The sequence below is a fragment of the Kryptolebias marmoratus genome, linkage group LG17, assembly GCF_001649575.2.
Source record: "Kryptolebias marmoratus isolate JLee-2015 linkage group LG17, ASM164957v2, whole genome shotgun sequence".
NCBI lineage: Eukaryota > Metazoa > Chordata > Actinopteri > Cyprinodontiformes > Rivulidae > Kryptolebias > Kryptolebias marmoratus.
In genome coordinates this window covers 23,808,473-23,829,308 of record NC_051446.1, presented here as the reverse complement: position 1 = coordinate 23,829,308, position 20,836 = coordinate 23,808,473, and the positions used below count along the sequence as shown (strand labels likewise).

The 20,836-nt window shown below is 42.4% G+C and overlaps 2 protein-coding genes across 4 annotated transcripts; one reads left to right on the top strand and one right to left on the bottom strand.

Moving 5' to 3' along the window:
- Positions 1-313: 313 nt before the first annotated feature.
- nbr1a (NBR1 autophagy cargo receptor a) lies at positions 314-12,910 on the bottom strand. 3 transcript variants are annotated; one of them, XM_017437870.2, is made up of 22 exons: positions 12,686-12,910; positions 12,289-12,351; positions 11,775-11,793; positions 11,654-11,676; positions 11,386-11,568; positions 11,103-11,180; positions 10,800-11,023; positions 10,220-10,339; positions 9,681-9,980; positions 9,158-9,317; positions 8,552-8,800; positions 7,092-7,199; positions 5,875-5,950; positions 5,611-5,718; positions 4,624-4,800; positions 4,370-4,537; positions 4,131-4,255; positions 3,268-3,701; positions 3,101-3,186; positions 2,749-2,836; positions 2,536-2,638; positions 314-1,687 (listed from the first exon to the last, which is right to left on the bottom strand). In XM_017437870.2, exons 1-22 carry the CDS (start codon positions 12,785-12,787, stop codon positions 1,499-1,501), a joined length of 3,183 nt encoding a protein of 1,060 aa, XP_017293359.1. In that variant the 5' UTR covers positions 12,788-12,910; the 3' UTR covers positions 314-1,498. The 3 variants fall into 3 exon arrangements, with proteins under 3 accessions (XP_017293359.1, XP_017293367.1, XP_037836611.1); XM_017437878.2 differs by having other exon boundaries at positions 2,536-2,635; XM_037980683.1 differs by lacking the exon at positions 9,681-9,980.
- A 105-nt stretch (positions 12,911-13,015) lies between these two features.
- Positions 13,016-19,440, top strand: psme3 (proteasome activator subunit 3). The gene is made up of 10 exons (XM_017434516.3): positions 13,016-13,186; positions 15,237-15,269; positions 15,354-15,416; positions 16,040-16,144; positions 16,231-16,279; positions 16,370-16,488; positions 16,740-16,876; positions 16,986-17,040; positions 18,691-18,777; positions 18,857-19,440. Exons 1-10 carry the CDS (start codon positions 13,145-13,147, stop codon positions 18,935-18,937), a joined length of 771 nt encoding a protein of 256 aa, XP_017290005.1. The 5' UTR covers positions 13,016-13,144; the 3' UTR covers positions 18,938-19,440.
- Positions 19,441-20,836: the final 1,396 nt, after the last annotated feature.

Genomic DNA, 20,836 nt, shown 5'->3' with positions numbered 1-20,836 from the left:
TTTTTCTTTGGTGCTAAGCAGCTAATGTGTAACTTTATAGAAATCCCACCTCATTTTTTTCATTTCTTCTTCCCAGGCATAAAATTTGAATGTGTGGACTTTTAAAAATAAACTTAGAAATCCCCAAAATGCCGGCTCCTTTTCTCCAACCTTTGACCCGTGCAATCAGAAGACTTTGACCGCAATCATTTTAATATAAGGTGGTTAATTATAAACAGAATGAGTTAAATATGCCACACCTTACAGTGCTGAATGTGGCTTGATCCGGATTCATTTTGTTTTAACTTAAAATAAAGGCGTGAACAGCAAGAAGTAAATGTGCAAACAGTTTATTGGCGGATTGGGAGGAATGAGTTTAAAGTGTACACTCTGTAGCAGAAGAGTAATTCGATAAGCCATGTAGATACAGTGTATTCAGAATTATTCTCAAAAGCATCTTCTTTAAAGGAAACAAAAACATGAACGTCAGAAACAATGGTTCCAAAAACCTCAACCACACACGAACATAAACCCAGCCTCACGACACGATTTACACCAAGGGAATCTTTCAGCAAACTGAGAATCGTCTCCCAGCAGGGATGCATTCAAATAAAACCTACTTGGTTCCACAGAGGGGTGGAGGAATGTGTTATAAGAGTTAATTACTGCTAAATGACAGTTTCTTTTTTTTTACTTGGTGGTTTAATGAGAAAATGCAGCCAAGCAGGATGACAGCAGATGATGCGAAGCTGATAGTTGCTCCACTGTGACGCTGCTAAGACTCGTTTCTACAGCTTCTACCCGTCATGCAGGCGTTTCTTCAAGAAAAAAAAGCAGTAAAAAAAACAAAAAAAACATCCGAATCTGACCAGTGATCCGTTCGGACAGTTTGGTTTACATTCCACATGTCAACATCTAAAATAACAGTACTCTGATACAGAAATAGATTGCATTGTTAGGCAAATTTCACTACAATAATTAAGAAAAAGTCTTAAATATCTGCTGTTCTTACTCCTGAACGCTGACCCTTCACACCCTGAAGATCCATGCAACTTCAACGCCATCACTGTACACAAGAGCTGGCTCTTTTTTTTTTTCTTCTTATGACATTCAACAACTTTCGTTTTCGTCGCTGTTTAATTGAGTAAAACCTGCCAAGAGCGCAGTTATTCCACAGAGAGCCGAGGAAGCAGCAGCAACAGCCAAACGAACACAGGGATGAAGAGCTGAGATGCACTTTAGTCTTCCTCCTTTTACCCGAAACGTAAAGCTCCATGGCCGATACAAACAAGGCAACCATCCGGAACATCTACAAGGACACGTAGAAGATATGGTTGATTTCAACAAAGTGGTAAAGCTAAATTAAAAGGCAAGAAAAGCCATTTATTAGTTATTTCCCAAAAAATTAACGCTTTTTGTTCCATATTTTCGATGACATAGTTGTAGTGTTGAGATTTAGAAGTCAAACTCTATCATTATTATTATGTTTAGATTAAGCTCTGAAGTTGAAGTGTCCTCCTCAGTGCAGAGCGTCGGCCGCTTCGTTCTGGCTTTCCTCGGCCATCTGCACCAGCTCGTTCACAGTGTGCAGCAGGCTGTAATTGTGTTTCCTCAGCAGCTGCTGGTTGAGCCGCTGGTCCTTGAAGCCCATCTCCAGCAGCATGGCCATCATGGAAGGGTCCTGCCTGGTGGCTGGGTCGATGCCTCGCTGGAGGAGAGGGGGAGGGGGGGTTATTTATAGTCAGCGTGCTCAGAAAATGCTTTCAATTCAAAGAACTTTCATGCCATCCTCTGTTTTCTTTCTTGTAACCATTTTGCAGCAGGATTGGCTCTGCTGGACAATCACTGACAGTCATGTCAGCAAATGTTCGTCACACTGAAGCTGGACGAAAAAGAGCTGAGAAAACCATCCCAAACTACTAAAGCTGAACTCAAGGGCTCAGTTTTTGACTGGATCTGGCATGAGGAACCATGAATCTGCACAGGGGGCAAGGAAGTCTCAAGACTATCAAGGCACCCTGGAGTGAAACTGCTGCTTCAGCTGCAGCTCATGGATCCTTCAACGGGATAATGACCCAAAACGGACAGCTAAAAGCATCGAGAATAACTGAGGGGGAATAAACTGTCCTTAAATGGTCCTGCATGAGCCCAGATCTTAATCCTACTGAACATCTGTGGATGTGTCTATTGTGAGCAGAGGGAGTGATTTATTGGCATTAACTAAAAAGAAGCAGCTAAAAAACTTCAAAAGAAATCTGGGATACCCAACATGCCTATCCGAGGTGTCTTGTAATCCATAGAAATAGTGATTATAGGCATTTTAACTACTAATCTGTTGACAAATTTACCAAAAATACTCCTTGCATGTTTTACAGATATGTTCGTGCAAATGAGCTAACCCTCAGAATGGAAAAAGAGAAGTATTCATCGTGTTCCTTCCACTCTGACGACATTACTGAGAGAACAGCATCATCTGCAAAGAAGCCTCTTTATCTGAGGAGGTTTCACTCAGGGGTCAACACGGGTTTAAATGAGCTTCACCGCTGCGCCGTGTACCTGTATGGAACAGTTCGGTCCGGTGAAGAGAGCTTTATAAGCAGACGCCGCCACTGAGAGGGCCCCTTTGACGAATCCCTCCGTGATGCCTCCTTGGCCCCTGCTGCAAACAGCCACATTCCCTGATTATACTGGTTATTACAGCACATTAGAAAATGAAAGTAGAAGAGAGAAAAGGTCCTGACTGAAGAGGAGCATAGAAGCTTTTTGCACCTTGGCTGCAGCGCTTTGCTCGGCCTCGGATTGTAGGTCTCAAAGGCACTGGATGCTGAGCCTGCTGACCTCGACAGACCAGATGAAACTGCAGGGCAGATGGAAGAGGAAACAACGTAAACATTCAGGTCGGATGAGGAAGAGAGCTTTTTGCTGAAGCAACAAATCCTAACAGCCTGCGTGCCGTCTGAGTTCCTCTTCCCGGAACGGGCAGAGAGGGTTTCGTCAACAGAGCTGACAAAAGCGAAACTTCTGTAAACACTGGAGCTGAAATAAAACATCGAGGAACACGCCAGCACATCCTGCACTTCTGTAATGTGGTCAGAGTCACTTTTTTTACGGTTCAGCTCACCGTTTAGGTGAACTCGCGGTTGGTGCGGCTCGTATGGGTCGCAGGCAGGAGGACTGGGATCCTCAGCCAGGTACAGCGCCTCAGATCTGAAATATGAAGACACTCAATCGATGAACACATACAGGATAAAAAAAGCTATTAAACCTGGATTTCTCTCCCTGTCCCACCTGGGTGAGTAGAGGGTGGGTGGAGGATGCAGGGGTTGAGGCGCGACCGGCAGGGACACCACCTCGGGGGTCAGAGTCACAGCGTCGAGTGTCTGCGACGCACACAGCATCTGGTTCACGCTGCTGTGGACGGGAGAGACGCGTGGAGGCCAGGTGGCCAGCAACTCCTCCACAGCGATCGTCTCCTCCTTCCTGTCTGTCAGCGGCGCCTCCCTGCACGGCTCAAAGTCGCAGGCCTCCTCCTTCTCCTCCTCCTCCTCCTCGGGACTGGGATCCAGATCGGTGGAGGTCCCGGCAGCCGCGGCGGCGGCGTCGGGCTGCGACATGGCCGAGCTGTACATGGACTCCCCCAGAGGCCGGCTGGTGTCGAAGCAGTCGGGGAGGACGATGATGTATTCATCGCTGGAGGAGACCGAGGACGTCTGGCTGCTGACCTGAAACAGGAAGAGTTTTGGACTTTATTACACGACAGGAGCGGCAGCTCTTACTGTGACAACGCTGAGTCAGCACGTTGTTTGGATGTTTATACGTTCTTTAGACTGCAGCTACTTCAGGATACTTTCAGCCATTTATACATCAAAACGTTCGGCTCATTCAGGACATCTTCTGGATTTGGTAACTTTTATGCTTTTTGAACTACAGAAATGCACTTAGAGCTCTTCAAATCCTTGAAAATCTTTGCTTTGCACCTTTTTGCTACTGTTCTGCTAATTTTAGCTTATTGCTTGTTCCAGCTTTAGCTTTTGTTCTGTTCCACGAGCTAAAAGTAGCAAAGTGAATCAGCCTTTACACAATGAATACGTAACTTAAAGCCTGAGATCCAGAATGTAAGGAGTGCCCGTATGGATAATTATGTGACTCACCTCATCCCAGTCCTCTCCTCCGGCTCCTCCTGCTCCTCCCTCCTCTTTCTGCAAACCTTCTTTGTCCTCGCTCTCATCTTGTAAAGTGATATGAAGGTTTTCTTTCTCTGGTTCCAGCAGAACAACTAGAAAGTGCAAAAAAACAACAGAATCCCAGTTCAGTCATGTAAAAATAACCTTTAAGGATTATTTCAGAGAAAGAACCTTAAGTGAAACATGACTCGACGTTCTTCTCGGACCTGGCCTCGTCTCCTCCTCCTTCTGGATGATCTGGTTGAGGTTTGAGTTCACAGGTGCTGCTAAACTCTCCACCCTGTCAGAACCCATCTGCTCGTTTTTGACTTGTTTCTTCTGCGTCTTCTCAGCCTCTGTCTTCTCAGAACAGAAGCCCGGCCCCCGGGAGACAACTGCAGACAATGGAACGAGGGGGAAATGATCAGCGTTGAGTATTTCAGCAGCCGAAGAGGCTCCCAGAAGCGCGTCTGCAGCTCACCCCGCAGTTTGTGGCTGCCGTGCTGGGCTCTGCGAAGGGGCCTGTGGTCGGGGGCTTCCTCCAACGTCAGGGAGCGGATAACCGTCTCACAGAGGAACTGAGCTCCGCTGATCTCCTCCTCCTTCTCCTCCTCCTGGGCGACAGACTCCAGCACCTCCTGCTGCCTCACTTTCACTCCTTTGGGGGGAAATACAACGAGTGTTAAACGAAAAAACACATCCAGCTTCATCACAGCCAGCTGCTGACGCTGATAGCTTCAGGTGTATCAGATAAATCTGCTTCTCTGCAAAAAAATACAATCAGAACAAAACTTTTCTGTTTGCAGAGCTAAGAACAAAGGTTTACCTGCTCATATCTGACTAAATTATTTAAGTCAAGTCAAACTTATTTATGTAGGACTTTTCAGCAACAAGGCGGTTCGAAGTGCTTTACATCATAAAACCCACAAATTAAAGGCTAATCTTAAACATGAGCTAAGATAATTACCTAAAACAAGTCATACCAAAGACAAAGTGAGGAAAACCAAACTAAGATATAATAATAAGTAGACTTAAGCTAAACTAAACTAAAGTACCAAAGGCCAACTAACCAAACTAAGTTATAACATTTCAATAAAAGGCCAGCTAAAGGTGCCAAAAGGCTAATAAAAATAAATAAATAAAATGAGAAAATGTAGATCTCAGTAGTCTTATTTCCCCCTTGATAAAATTTCAAATATTCTAATAATAAAATAAAAAGCCAACATTCTTTGAAAGGCCGTTTATCTCCTTTCCTGTCAAACCTTGTAAATGACATCATGCACAGTCGTGCAGGATGATTTGAAACGTTAAGGAGTTGCAGATGTTTACTTTCTGACAGTAAATCTGTCCACTGCTTCATGAGATATTTTGCTAACACTGCAGGCAAACCCGCTCAGAAACAAAGCATGGTCACCCCTGGCCTCCGGCGGCGGGCGATGAACCGTCTTAACGGCGCTGCGTTTCTCACCGAAGGGTTTTCTGACCGCGGAGGCGTCCTCCTCTTTGATCTGTGGGGCGGCGAGCTTGTCCAGCACAGGTGCATCGTGGGGGAGAGGCGAGATGCAGGGAGTCAAGTCTAGAAATGGCGAAGAACAAACTCAGCACTTTTGAAGGAACTTACACCTAAATTAATTTTCTACTTCGTGCAGCCAAAATGAATCAGCAAATAAATGTCTAACGGCTTAAATAAAAATCTAATCTGTCCGAGTTTGAGTCGTTGTGTCTGACTCACCCACAGGAGTGTTGTTGGGAACCTTTTCCAACTCCTGCACAATGTTTATGTCCAGCAGCTCAAACGACAGCAGATCCTAAAAAACAGCAGATAACAGATTATTAATACCAATCTGATAATCCAACCACAGTCGATTACCTTCTGTAATTTTATGTTTCATTAACTGAAAAGAATGAGCATTTAGGAACAAGGACTAAAACAAGACTGGGTGGATATTTCAGAGTTTGAAATAAGATCCTCCCAGAGGAAATGTTGAGGTGGAGGTTCTGCTTGGTGGACATTTCTGATTGGCTGAGAACGTTTTATTTCAACCTTACTGTTGGTAATTTGTTAAACATCCCACAGAAACCAGTTTATGGTGCTGCAGAGTGACGTGAGACTGAATGAATAACAGGAAATTCAATATTTTCACAATCTTTTGGCTGCAAGGACATAAATTATTTCATCATTTGTTCCAGGCGGAGAGGACTGATCAGATTCCTTGTGACCCGGCGGACTGCGTGCACGAAAATACAGACGCACCGAGATAAAACTGCAGTTCTGAGACCAGGGACGGCAAAAACACTCAAAGTTATTCTGTAAGAACCCCCTCCCAAAGTTAACTCCTGGTCTTTTGGTGAGATCTGAAGCTGTGGCTCAATTCATGAGCGCCAAAACTACCAGAAGCAGGACTGTAAGTTCATCAGCAAAGCCTGAATCAGCGGTTTAGCCCCCCCACTTTTAGACTTAATAAATAAATAAATACTACAGCAATCAGAGAAATGCAGGTGGTATTTTATCCACTAACTTTACGTTTCGGTTTGAAAAGATAATCCCTACATCCTGGACCAGCCTCGATCATTTTAGGGCTAAAACTGGTCTGCATTTAGTCCAGATTAAAGACCTCCAGACGCAGAACTTGAGCTCAGATCTTATCCAACTGAGCTAAACAGACAGACTCTTTCATCAAACGTAAGACCAGGAACGATCAGATTTGGATCTTCTTCATTTTGCTTCCCTGTTGTGGAACATATTCCTGTTCCAACGGGGAACAACGATCAGAACGAGGCAGCAAATCAAAGAAATGAAACCTTATTTTGTAATATTCTGACGTAAAACAATCTGAACACGTCTTCATGAAGAGGTGCCACGTTGCCAGTTTACAGTTTGTTCATGTTTTGGACCAGATGCTGCATGAAGCCCATCTGAGCAGAATGTCGAGCTTTCTGAGTGTGCACCTGTGCAGTCAGCAGGTCCACTGATGGAAAGTAGTAGTCTTCATGGGGGAGGTCTACAGTGAAGGCAGAAGCACTGTTCCTGGACCTTACCTCCTTCTCCTCCTCTTTCTAAAGCACAAACAGGGAGGGCGTCAGTAGGATCACCACAGCGTCCATTCAAACATTTACTTTGAGATTTGGACTTTGACATTTCCAGCTATAATCATAAGACATCTGAAAACACCTTACTGTCCAATTTGTATATAACAGCCTCTTTTATTTACCACTTTACAGACCCAGAGTTTTAGACTTTAATGCAACTTGGCATGTTGTGTTTTAATATGATTTAAATCTAAATAAAAAAAGACTACTGTGTACAAACGCAGCAGTGGCAAACAAAAAAGGTCAAAGTCTGATCACACACTGACAGATTTTAAGGGCAAAGTCTCCCCTAACGCCACATTATTTATAAAAATCTTGGTCACAAACATCTCCTCTACTCTTACAACCCCAGTTCCAGAAAAAAATCTGATTTGCAAATCCATATTTTATTCACAGTGGAACATAGTGGAACAATTTCAGAATAAAGTTCCTCCACAAAAGAAAATAGGAAGACTTTGAATATCCCATCAGCTGTAGAAATCTCTGAGGTCAAAGGTCAAGGCTGGTTCTGGTTCTGCTCAGGAACACTGTCTGTAAACACAGCTCACCGTGCCGTCCACAAATGCTGCTTAAAGCTCTATCAGGCAAAGAAGAAGCCAGATGTGAACAGATGTGTCTCCTCTGGACCAAAGAGGAGAACTGTTCTGAGGTCAGACGGGTCCAGATGTGGACGTTAGAAACATCTGCTCCCATCCTTTTCAGGGCACAGCTTTGTAGTAAAAGAGTTCAGCAGCTGGAATCCTCTACAGACAGAATGGGTCAACATCCAGCAGCTGCTCTCCTCAGGTCCAGATGTTTACAGACTGTTGGGAAAAGAAGAGGAGATGCTCCACAGAAGGAAACATCTGGAGCAACTTTTTGAGATCTGTTGCTGCCATAAAACGTAAAACTCCCTTTTTTTTTTCCAAAAAAACAAAAAACGGCACAATTTCTTGGTTTCAGTGTTTCACATGTTCACTGTGAATAAAATATGGGCTTGTGAGATTTGCAAATCATTGCGTCCTGTTTTTATTTACATTTTACACAAATTCACGGCTGTTTTCAGAATCGGGGTTGTAATTTTTTACCCCGATTAATTTTTGAGGCTTGCAGATGCAGCAAAATTTCTTTTGTGCTGTGATACGAATTAGAAAAAAAAAACTATTTTAGAAACAGAAAACTGAATGTTTTTGGATTATTTAAAAAAAAACAAATAAAACTATAATTTAATTACCAACAAATGTAAACAAAACGAGTCACAGAGAGGAGCTCCTACGCGTTTCAGTTCTCCGTAATCTAGATCTACGTGTGAGCGGCTGCAGCTGTGGAAGCAGACTTGCCAGTCGTTTGCTTTGGTGCCCGATCGCGCTGCGGCTGTTGCCGGGATCGACCACAATGCTGCACCAGACCCGCGGGCCGAACTGACACCCGCAGTGCGCCAGCCGCCAGTGGGAGGTGTACGTTCCCTCCATGACAGGAGCAACAAAGGACACACTGACCACTCCCACTTGTCCAGGAAGCAGCAGGGGCACCGGCACCTCCCTCCTCTCCTCTGACGCCAGGCCGAGGTTCCCCCACATGAACACTAGCTGTGTGCACGCAACACACATACACAAAACACAAAATAGGAATACACATGCGAAAAGGCACAAAGACAAAGAGCATGCAGCCAGAGTCACACAACGGAAAAGAATTCAAGTGAGGGGCACACTCGTGTTTACATCCAGACGACGACAAAGACTTAAAAACTTAAAGCACGGAACAAATTTAACTGAATCAAATTATAAAAATATCTGGGAAAAAAAGGGGGCATTAGTAATACAAAGCTGGAAAAAGTACTCTTAGCTGGTGTTAGTGGATAAGGAAAGGAAATAAGTTTAGTGGGGACTCAAAGTGGGGGGCAAAGAGAGAGCGGAGCCTGGCCCCTCGATGAGTGGGAGGGGTACCTTAGTCTCTGAGGTCCAGCTGATTGTGCCCGAGTTCTTCATCTTCCAGTATTTGATGAACTTGGTACCAGGCTCCAGACGGGTGCCATCAGGCAGATTTTCATCCAGAAACAAGGCGGCCATAGTGGGCACCAAGGACGTGTGCGAGACCCCGGGACCCCTAGTTTCAAGTGTACAGAGCATTGTTGAAAAAAGGTCCTGGTTTCTCATAACACGCATCTCTTTTGTTTCTCTACGAATCAAAAAAAAAGCAGGACCCCAGTATTTTTTTTTTCTTTTCTTTTCTTTTTTTTTAGAAAATCTATGAAGCAGCAGCAGCAGTTTTCACATTGAGGTAGTTCCAACATTTGCCACCACCCCAGAGCAGCCAGCGAAACACTCATACAAACTAGATTACACAGTTGGCATATTTTGATTTCTTTTCTTGGAAAAAAAAAAAAAAAAAAAAAAGAGAGACTTTTTGCATCCATGCTGGGTTAGAGGTACCCAGCACTGTCGGACGCCCTTCCAAGATGGCGCTTACTCTGGACTGGAGGCCTGGGGGTCGGGGACCGGGGCTGAGATGGGGCCCTGGACTGTGGCGGGCCCTGAGGCAGTTTCTGAGGCGGCAGGGGGGGACATGGCTGGGACCTGGATGGACGCCGAGGTCATGCTTGTCAAGTTGGCTCTGCCTGAGGTAGAGGGTCCACTCCACTGCAGCCCCCTCTTCTCCAGTCTCAGTTTCTTCTTGATTTCCTTCACTTCTGCTCTCAGCTGCCTTCTTTCAGCTTTGAGGCGCTGTCTCTCGGCCTTGCGCACAGTTCTGTCTCCTCGCCTCGGGAACCTGGTTTGAAATGTCATCAGGAACACCTATTTGTTGACTATCAAAAGTTTATTTTTCCAAAAAAAAAAAAACAAACAAAAAAACAAAACATCCCCACTCATTTTATGAATTACAGTTATTTTTCCTTTATTAAATGTAGTAAATATATATGACAGCAAAAGCAGCTAGCATTCCTATGAGCTAAAATTTCAAAATTACGTCAAGAAGAAGATGGATGATCCTCAGTTTTGAAGGTTTACCTAAACTCTCCTGACATTCCATGCTCTGGGATGGAGAGAGGCGTCTTGGTTCTTACGAGGCTGTGACTCGGATCATGGCTATGTCTGCACATCTCACACAGGATGCAGGATGGACACACACTGTGTGAAGAACAACAAATCATGCAAGAAAGTTGAATAAAGTAGTTTTTTTTTTACACTTCCTTCCTTCCTCCAACCTCTTCATAATCTAAAAAGCTAATCATTCTTTGAAGGAAAGCCAGAGTTGGAGCAGTTTTGGTTAAATCTTGTAAATGATGTTAAATACGACCTCATGTGACACAGAGTTGGTCTGTAGTACGTGTTGTGAATGATTCTCAGCTACTACCACACCTAATTTTAGCTCGATCTAAAAATAGAGATGAGTTATAGCCACGTCTGTGTGTCTCAAGGTCACTCGGCTATGGCAGCCATCTTGAATCAGGCTGACTCCAAAAGTTAACTGATTACTTCCTGTCAGTTCTATTAAAGTTTGCCAAGTGGTTCATAGATGATATTTTGGCTACAGACAAACATCAACGCCAGCGAAAAGTGAAGTAAAATGAACGCTTTTCAAGCCCACCTGCATTTGTAAGCCCCTTCAGAGGTGAGTTTGTTGCAGCTGCTGCAGTTCGGAGTGTAGCCGAGCGATCCATTGGAGGTGGAGGGGCCCGGCGTGGGCCCCACGGGACCTCCACAAGCCCCGCTGAGCTCCTGGAGCCCATCGGAGGATTTGTGGGTACAACACTGGCCGGAGAAGTCGTTGCACATCCTCTCCACCACCTCCTTTACGACTTCATCCTTAAACTAAGACACAAAGGGGTATTTTCAGCAGGAGCTTCGCACGCTTCACTTTTATTTGTCTCTTTCTCCAGCGTAAGCTCACCTTCTCCATGTACAACCTGAACCACATGGGCGGAGGCTCGTCTTCAGGTTTGTTCCCCTTGTTGTCTTTTACTGGTACCTGTAAAATAAACACATCATACCTACATTAGTGACATTTCCAAGCAGAGCAGGAGAAAACATTTTAAATCTTTCACCCCAAACTGGCTCTAGTGGTTGATTTAGTGCAAAAAAAACCCAACATAATTTAAAGTTTTCACTCAAATCGATACACTATAAACAATAAAAATGAGTGAGAGGGAGAGAAATATGTTTATTTTTCTTACAGTTTCACGCTCTGGAGTGACCTGAGTGCCTTTGTCCACCGTTTTGACTCTTGATGGGTAAGGAGGAGCAGGGCGGAGGTCTCCTTTAAGCTCCTTCACCTCCGTCTTCAGCGGGCCTCCGCAGGCCTGCCCTTTCATCTTGTACACGTTCATGTGCAACTGGTTCCCCTGCTTCTCCGCACTCTGACGAGAAAGAGAGAGGAATGCACGTCTTTGTGTGACTGTGTTTGCTTTAGTCATGACGTAAACAGTTTGTGTGATGCTGTACCTTGATGGCTTCTTCATACTCATCTGAAAAACAAACAACAACAAACAAATAAATACACATTAACATGTATCCTGCAAGACAAATATAAAAAAAAAAAATCATTCAATCACATTTTTCTTACCTTGACTGTTTATGCAAATCTGAAAGAAAAAGGTAAATGATTAACCAGACTCAGACAAAATGTAACTTACTTAATTATTCGTATTTTTATATAAATTTAAGCAACGATACTTGGGACCACCTTTTAATTGCAGCATTCGGTTTTTTGCATTTAAATCGGTAACTTTTTACCAGCTTTTCTTAACTCTACCGTGTTTATCTGATAGCTTTAGCGCAAATGTAGACGTTTGCTGACAAAGAACAAAGAATAAGGTCAGACAACTCTGAACTGATCCGAGCAACAGACTGACGCTTCAGGTCAGAGTTGCTCAACTAAAATCCACTCGAACCAACTGCAGTAATTGATGAAATTCCTTTTAGTTCGGCAATCGTAGGAGTTCAAATTTGTTTTTTTATTCTGAATGCTTTATTTTATTTGGTCAAATACAGGTAAAGCTGTGAGTTTAAAGTATTTTACTGTGTGGTGATCCAATGTTTTTACTTCCTGATCAGATTAATTTTATTTGGTGTCTCACCTCCTCATTGTCTTCATCAAAGTATTTAACTTGAAAGTGGTTGATCCCAAAAGAGGCTTTGATCTGAAATGTAAGAAGAAAAGAAAAAGAGTTTATGATTAAAACCATGGCAAGCAGTTTTGTAATAAGTCAGTCATTCCCTCACAATGACCACAAAACATAAATAATGGCAGACCTTCAGAGACGCATCGTTATTCTGGATGAAAACAGGAAGTAATGTTAAACCAAAATAAGCATTTTTTCCTTCCCGTGTCTGGTGGAAATAATCACTTTCGGACACGGTTTGTTGACAGACTCGATTGTCCTTCAGGTTTTCTGCTGTTTACGTGTCTAGGCCGCGTCTGGGGCCTGCTCTTCCCCAAACTGCGCCAGCTTTTAGCTAACACTAGCATCTCACCCAGGCTTCCACGGACTCCCACTCCAGTTTGTCCAAATCCTGAGCCAGGAACCTCTTCACGTTGCCACGGAAGTTGACTTTGATAGTAACGGGGAGCCCCATGACGGCCTTCCTACGCGTGTCTCACGGCTACCATTTGCGGTGACGGCGGCCTGCTTGATCCCCGTTGCCCTCGACTGTCTCTTCTTGTTTACATCGTCAGCTGCGTCGAGGAAAAAAAAAGTAAAAAAAAAAAGAAAAAAAATACTGTGACGACACGCGCAGGCGCAGTGGCGGAAAAAATATTGAGACGACTCGCGCAGGCGCAGTGGCACCACACGGCTCCGCGCTGTCGCGTTCCGTCGTCGTCATCTTTAAGCTAGCGCGACGCGAGTGTGGCTGAAGAGCGAGAAGCCACACGTTTACAGGCGAATTTCATGCTGGTGGGACAATCTTTACTGACTTCTCTGAGCCCGGAAGATGTCGTCACTCCTCAAGGTGGACAATGAAATTAAAACCAAGGTGAGATTTGTCCCCGCGGAAGCCTCGGTTGGGGGTTTAGGACGTGTTATTGTCGCTCCGTAACATGTTAGCAACATGTAGCATGATGTGGGTTAGCCTGATAGCAGCTAACTGTGGATAACCGGCTTATTTCCCGCCCGCTACAACACACATGTGAACCCTTTCCACAAGTCCTGGTTGACGTTAGGCTTCAGTGGGATGGGGTTTGGGTTTTCTTACAGCTGTTCTGCGTACTGATAAGAGATAATGCTAAAAAGGCACAAGCTGAGTAATGTAGGCCTTGACTAATGAGCTAACTCAACGTGTTGCCTCTGTCATACTGAACTGTAACTTAATTATTGCTGTATTTTCATACATTCACATCGTCAATTTTGCACATAGACTACTTCAGACCAGGTCCAGGTGTAAAGCCACCATATATAGACTTGTATAATATGAACCAGATCATCTTAAACTGGATAAATAAATGTATTTATACACAGTTGATTTGTTTTATGTCAATTATCCGAGCCTCACAAGTGTAAAAAAGAGGGCAAGAGTCTGGGAAAGCATTAAGGTTATCAGACTCTATTATATATTACGTTTTTAAGAAATAAAAAAGGCAACTAATTATTTAAAAGTAGCTCAAATAGACAGGTTATTCTTCACATAGATTGTATTTAATGATGAACATATTCACTATGATGTCCACTCTTTCTTTTATGCCTTGAATTGTTGATTTATGAAAATGTGGACACCGTATTTATATTATGTTTGATGTCATCAATAAAAATGCAGCAACTTTAATTGTTTAGCTGCCAGGAGTATACAGGAAGAAAATTGAAAATTATGTGAGTTTTCTCAAATTTGCATGTAGAAAAAAGAACTGCTCCACAACACAAACTTCGTAAATTACAGAAAGTTTACAATCTTTTCCAGTCAAAACTGACTCAGACATGAACAAAAAAATCTGCTGATTTGAATGTGGAAGTCTGTAATTTTAAAATAATAAATGCTTTAGTGTCCAGACCTCCTTAGATAAGGTTCAGAAAACAAAAAAATGTAAGGTTTAAACTGGATTTTCATAAAAATAGCAAACTTTTTTTAAACTTAAAAAAGGTTTTTTTATTTTTCCCACGTTTTTTAATTTTTCCAACTAAAAATAAATATTAGGAGTATATCAAAACAAAAAGATTATAGATTTTGCTTTGAAAACACCCTTAAAAAGCATTTGTTTCTCATTTATTTTGTTGTTGTTTTTAAGTTTTCCTCCTCTTATCTGTCCGCAGTCAGCCCCTTCCACTCCCTCAGCAGCAGATCTCTAACTTTTATCAGAGTCCCTAATGTTGCCTTTTAAATGCCATAAATGCTAAATGCCTGCACTGCTGTTAATTAAAATAAGGTGATTTATCTGTCCACTAACATTCAAAATAAACTCCCTTTTCTCTGTTTCTTACAGTAGTTTCAGTATAAGCTCATTAGACTCACAGTTGTTTTACCTGAATTTGAAGCCAGCAGTTTTATTAACGTGAACAAAACTAAAATCCACTTCAACGCAACTGGAACCTGTTTCCTTAACCCTGTTTGACCAGGGGAAAAGAAAGAGTTTTGTGTATTATATACATGTATGTCAACCAAAACAGATCCTCATTTGTTTTTGTTGCTTTTCTGATCAAATATAAAACTGTACTTTGAGAAATTTTTAAACAACCAAACTGTGAGAACATTTTTGAGTCACGTGAGGTCGGGTCATTAAGAAAAATATATTTTTTCTTGTTCTTATTGTTGTTATTTTGTTTTATTTCATTGAATTGAACAGCACTTTGGTCAACGTCTGTTGTTTTTATGTGCTATATAAATAAATTGCCGTGACAAGGAAGTTCAGGGCTGTTTAAAGGATTAATTTTGCTAATTTAGACATGAATGTGTTTGGATTACAAAGTTCTAATCAGTAAATAATAATTAATTCTTTAAGTAAACGTAATCTCAGTTGTTTGGTTTAACTGTCCTCCTACAGCTGCTGTGATGTCTTTCTGTTGACCCATTTCTTTTTGTCTGGTTTTGTTTACAGGTTGATGCTTTCAGGGAACGTATCACAGCAGAAGTAAGAGACAAATTTCAGACAATCTCCTCATTTCTGTGCTTTTAAAGGAAGTTGCTGCTAAAATGTCTTTTTTTTCCCCCCCAGGCAGAGGATCTAGTTGCTAATTTTTTCCCAAAGAAGTTACTGGAACTCGATCACTTTCTCAAGGTCAGTCTCCTGCTTTTTTTTTATTTTTCCACGTTTGAATTTACAGAAAGAGGAGCGAGTCTGGAATGTCTAAAACACTCTGGCTTTACTAAACTTTACATTTATAATATACAACCTGTTAACAGAACTGCTAAGAAGACTGAGTGATGCTCTGACAGTACAGATAAACTTCAGATGGATCTCATGTTTTACATTTCCTGGAGGCATCAGACCAAACTAATTTGTTGTGGGTTTTTTTGTTTGTTTTAGAGCACATAAATTATTTAAATAAAAGTCTATTTAAGGCGGCACAAGTCATCCAGTTGCATTGAGTTCTGCTGACATTATGTGTGGAAAAGCTGTCACTTTAATTATTAATATTGCTGAGATTTCTAAAGTTTTTTTTCTTTTTTTATAATCAAACATTTAAGTGATTTTCAACAACAAACATTCAAAGATCTTAGTGATGTGAGTTACTTCTTCAGTTGGTTCAGCCCAATAATTCGAACCTCCTGAAGCAGAATAAGACTTTTTCTACAATCAAACCTGTTTTTTAGCATTTATTCTAAAGAAAAAAGAGCTACTTGCTGCTGTGTTTTGGATAAATGGTTCCGTATGAATCAAATGTAGTTTTGAACCTTCAGGATCCAAGCATAAACATCACCGAGCTGAAGGACATCCACTCAGAGATTAACCTGATGGTACCGGACCCCATCTTGCTCTCGAACATCCACGACGGCTTGGAAGTGGTGAGTTTCAGAGCTCCGCTCCCTCAACGTTTACTAAGACGAACATTCGTCGAGCCGACTCTGATCCTGTCGCGTTTGTCTGACAGCAAAATGCCAAAAAGAGGAAGCTGGAGGACGAAAGTGGGAACGATGTGGGTGAGTACCGTCCGAACACTCAGACGCTGATCCTTCTGGACCGTGCGTCTCAGACACGATGCTCTTTTCTCCTCTTTCATGGCCTCCCAGTGGCGGGCACGAAGGTCTTCGTCATGCCTGGTGGGATGATGAAGTGCAACGGAAACCTTGTTGATCTTATTGAGAAGGTGAAGCCGGAGATCAGGACGCTCATAGAGAAATGTAACACAGTAAGTCCCGACTGCAGCGTCTCTTATTCCTCTTAGTTGTTCACTTGAGTTATATTTTGGATTTGGCAGCAGTAGGTTTATAAACTGACATTATTATTCTTATGAAATGTGCGTAAACACAGATGATGCTCCATAAGTAACAGATGTCAGTGTTTCAGGTGAATAAAGGTGAACATTAATAACATCTGGACTGATTACTTCCCACATGTTGCAGACTTTTTTTCCTCAACCCAGTTCTTCCCTTCCTGCAGGTTAAAATGTGGGTTCAGCTCCTCATCCCCAGAATAGAGGATGGAAACAACTTCGGAGTTTCAATCCAGGAGGAGACGGTAGCCGAACTCCGAACGGTCGAAGGAGAGGCGGCATCTTATCTCGACCAGATATCCAGGTTCGCTCACGCTTCAGTCCTTTCCACAGATAACTCAGTTTGAGCTTTTTTTTAATGGTTTCCAAGTTTAGGTCTTAGGCTTAATGTAAATGTCTTTTTTTACCTTTAGATACTACATCACACGGGCAAAGCTGGTGTCAAAAATAGCCAAATATCCACATGTGGTGAGTAACTATTTTAAAGTGTGAAAAATTAAAATGAAGTCACTGGGTAGCAAAGTCAGTCATAACAAAGAGGTTTTTGTGTTCAAAAGTAAAGGAAAATGAAGCTTTGGGCATTTTGTTGTTTAAAAAAAAAAAAATTGGCATCTAATGGCCTTCAGTTCACATACCTCATCTGTTTATCTTTTTATTTTTTATTTGTTTGTTAAATTTAATAAACTCCATTTCAGAATTACATTTGTTGTTGTGTCAATCAGCAAATGAAAACATTTATGCTTCTTAGAGAAGCAGTTTGTCTGTATCAGTGGTGTCCAGTCCTGGTCCTGGAGGTCCACCGTCCTGCAGGTCCTGGTCCTGGAGGTCCTGGTCTTGCAGGACCACCGTCCTGCAGGTCCTGGTCCTGCAGGTCCCGGATCCCCACCATCCTGCAGGTTTCAGATGTTTCTCTGCTCTGACTCCCCTGGTTTAAATGACTGAGGGATTAACGGGCTTCTGCAGAACCTGAAGACCTGAAGAAACATCTAAACCTGTAGGATGGTGGTCCTCCAGGACCAGGACCAGAACTGGACACCACTGGTTTATATAAAGTAGCCCTGACTCAGAAGAAATGCTAGCACTTTGAACAAATTCACAGACATTTTCTCAGTATTTATTTCTTTATATCTACATTTTTAGGCCAGTTTCTGGTTGAGTATTATGGGTGTGGTTAATTAGGTGCTAGTTATCTCACCTGGGGACTGGTCTTTGTCAGATTATCTGCTGCAGTTTCACTGAAATCACGGCTGTAGTTTCACAGCCTGCTTCTGTGTTTACGGCTTGCAAAACTGCGTTATTTTGCCGTCCACCTCCACCCACATCAAACCTGTCTCATCCCATTTTATACCCACCATGGCAGCCGTCCCTGTCTTTATCATTTAATCTACTGGAGGAGGTTTTTTAAACTCTGCAACTCAGGCGAGAAAAATGAACCCCTGCAAACGTTTTCCTTCGCCAACAGTCACAGCCCAGTCAGGTCGTTACCTTTAACCTTAAGATGCTAAAGCCTGATAGATCACTTTATATTTCCTATACTTTAGCTAGTAAGCTACACAAGTTTTAAAAGGATTTTCCAGAATAAATCAGTCTTTTAAACTGAGGTAATATGTTTAAAATGTTTGGATTGAAGACAGTGGGACTGACAAAAAGACAGGAGACAGAAGTGTCAGAGCTGAAGATGTCGAGGTTCTCCTTGGGAGGGACGAGGATGGACAGGATTAGGAATGAGGACATCAGAGGTCCAGCACAGGTTGAAGGACTGGGAGATAAAGTTAGAGACGGTTTGGACATGTGCAGAGGAGGGACAGTGGGGATATTGGTAGAAGGATGTTAGAGAGGACATGGAGGTAGTTGGAGGACAGAGGACGCAGAAGACAGTTAGATGGAGGAGGAGGACTCCCTGTGGAGACCCCTGAAATGAGAACAGCTGCTGAGATAATAAAAAGGCTTTTGGTTGGTTTGACATCCAGCAGAGTTTTTGCTTTCTGTTCCAGAGTCAAGATGCTAAAACAGGTAAATAAAAATCTTAGGACATGTCCAGATCTCTGAGTATTTCCCTTTAGCGCTTCCATCTTATTGGACATTTTCCACAAACCTATTTTTCTTCCATCTAACCAGGAGGACTACCGGCGCACAGTTACAGAAATTGACGAGAAGGAATACATCAGTCTGAAGATCATAGTTTCAGAGCTCAGAAATCAATACGTATGTTTTCATCTTTATTACAACAAGTCCCTTTTTTTCCAGTTCCTGCCTAAACCTGACAATCTGTTTTCCTTTCAAGGTAACATTACATGACATGATACTGAAGAACATCGAGAAGATCAAGAGGCCTCGAAGCAGTAACACCGACGCGTTGTACTGATGTTCGTCCAGCCGTCTCAGCCTTCCTCGTCTCCCCGCCTGCAGGACAACTAGACATTCACCCACATCAATACAATCAACCCAGCCCAGTTTGAAAACATAGTTTCTTAGATGGACACCCGCTCATGTTTTTTTGTTTTTATTGTAAGTTTATTTTTGTTTTAAATCCCTTGAAAAATTTCTCTCAGCAAATGGAGAAGTGGATCATAGACAACATGAAGCGCTATGTATTTTTTTAATTTTAATTAAACGTTTTGTCTTCGGAACCTTGTGACGTTTTGTTCTTTTAAAGCTCAGAATTTCAGTGCTTCGTGGCTTGTTTTTACTTTGTCTTATATTGCAACTCTCCAACGCATCCGAGGAGGGAAAATTTCTAGGAAATGCAACACAAAAGTTCTGCTCTGAATGTTCGACATGAAACCTTCTAGTTGTGAGATAAATAAGAAAACAAGTTTTATGTTTATGGGCTTAGTGGTTTTCAGTAAAAACACATAAATCACCAGAGCATCTGTTGTGTTGGGGCATTATTCTATTGAATAAAATGCATTTTTTTTAAATAAAACAGCTTTGCAATTTTTTGGAGGGGAAAGTTGCCTAAAAGGCTGATAAGATGTTTTATTTTAGTTTAGTATGAATGTGACAGTTGCACCTTTCAGCCTGCAGGTGTTGCTGTAAAAAATATTTGCATCTGAGCAACACTTGGACAACTGTTTTCTTGTTTGCATGTTTATTTTAGCTCTGCCAAAGAGCTGAATCTCCCATAGATGTAGAAAATTCAGTTTTCCATGCAATAATTTGATTAATTAATTAACTATTAGGTCCTCACAGAGCCTCACAGGTTCTCACAGAGCCTCACAGGTCCTTGCAAGACTTCGCAGATCCTCAAAGGTTCTCACAGGGCCTCACAAGGCTTCACAGATCCTTAAAGGCTGTCACAGGTCCTCAAAGGTTCTCACAGGGCCTCACAGAGCCTCAAAGGTCCTCACAGATTCTCACAGGGCCTCACAGGTGCTCAAAGGTCCTCACAGGGCCTCACAGGGCCTCACAGAGCCTCACAGGTCCTCAAAGGTCCTCATAGGTCCTCACAGGTCCTCAAAGGTTCTCACAGGTTCTCACAGGGCCTCACAGGTTCTCACAGGTCCTCACAGGGCCTCACAGGTTCTCACAGGTTCTCACAGGGCCTCACAGGTTCTCACAGGGCCTCACAGGTCCTCACAGGGCCTCACAGGGCCTCACAGGTCCTCACTGGGCCTCACAGGGCCTCACAGGTCCTCAAAGGTCCTCACAGGAGCTCCAACCTTGGAGTGTGTTGTTTTGGATGGTGAGAGGAGGCTGGAGTAAAAACACTCACACTCACACACACACGTGCACGAGGAGAATCTGTGAACTCCACGCAGAAAGGCTGCACAGATCTGAACCTTGGACCGACAACAACCACCACTCCACAGCGCTGTGCTTTGGTTTGATAGTTTTTTAAATAAAAACAAAGAATTTAGAGTTTAAAGTTGTATACAATTAGGGAAATTAAATTTTGTGCAAAAATCCAGTAAAAATGATGAAGAACTGCTGAGGAAGCTGAAACTGATGTTAAAACTAAAAGAAGCAGAGCACTAGCTAAATGCTAAAAGTAGCAAAACAGTAGCTAAACGATGAAAATAGCAGAAAACCAATAAGTTAAAAGTAGCAAAAGGTTTTCTAAAGACTAAAAGTAGCATAGGAAGACAAAAATAAAGTAAGTATCCTGAAGCAGGTTTTGAAGAGAAATCTGTATTTTTATGGGGAAAAGTTTTAAAAAGTTAAATATTTTGAAAAGTATAAAAGTATAAACCATCTCCTGAATGAGCCGAATGTTTTGATCTATGATTGACTAAATTAACACAAAGAATGCAGAAGTAGTTAG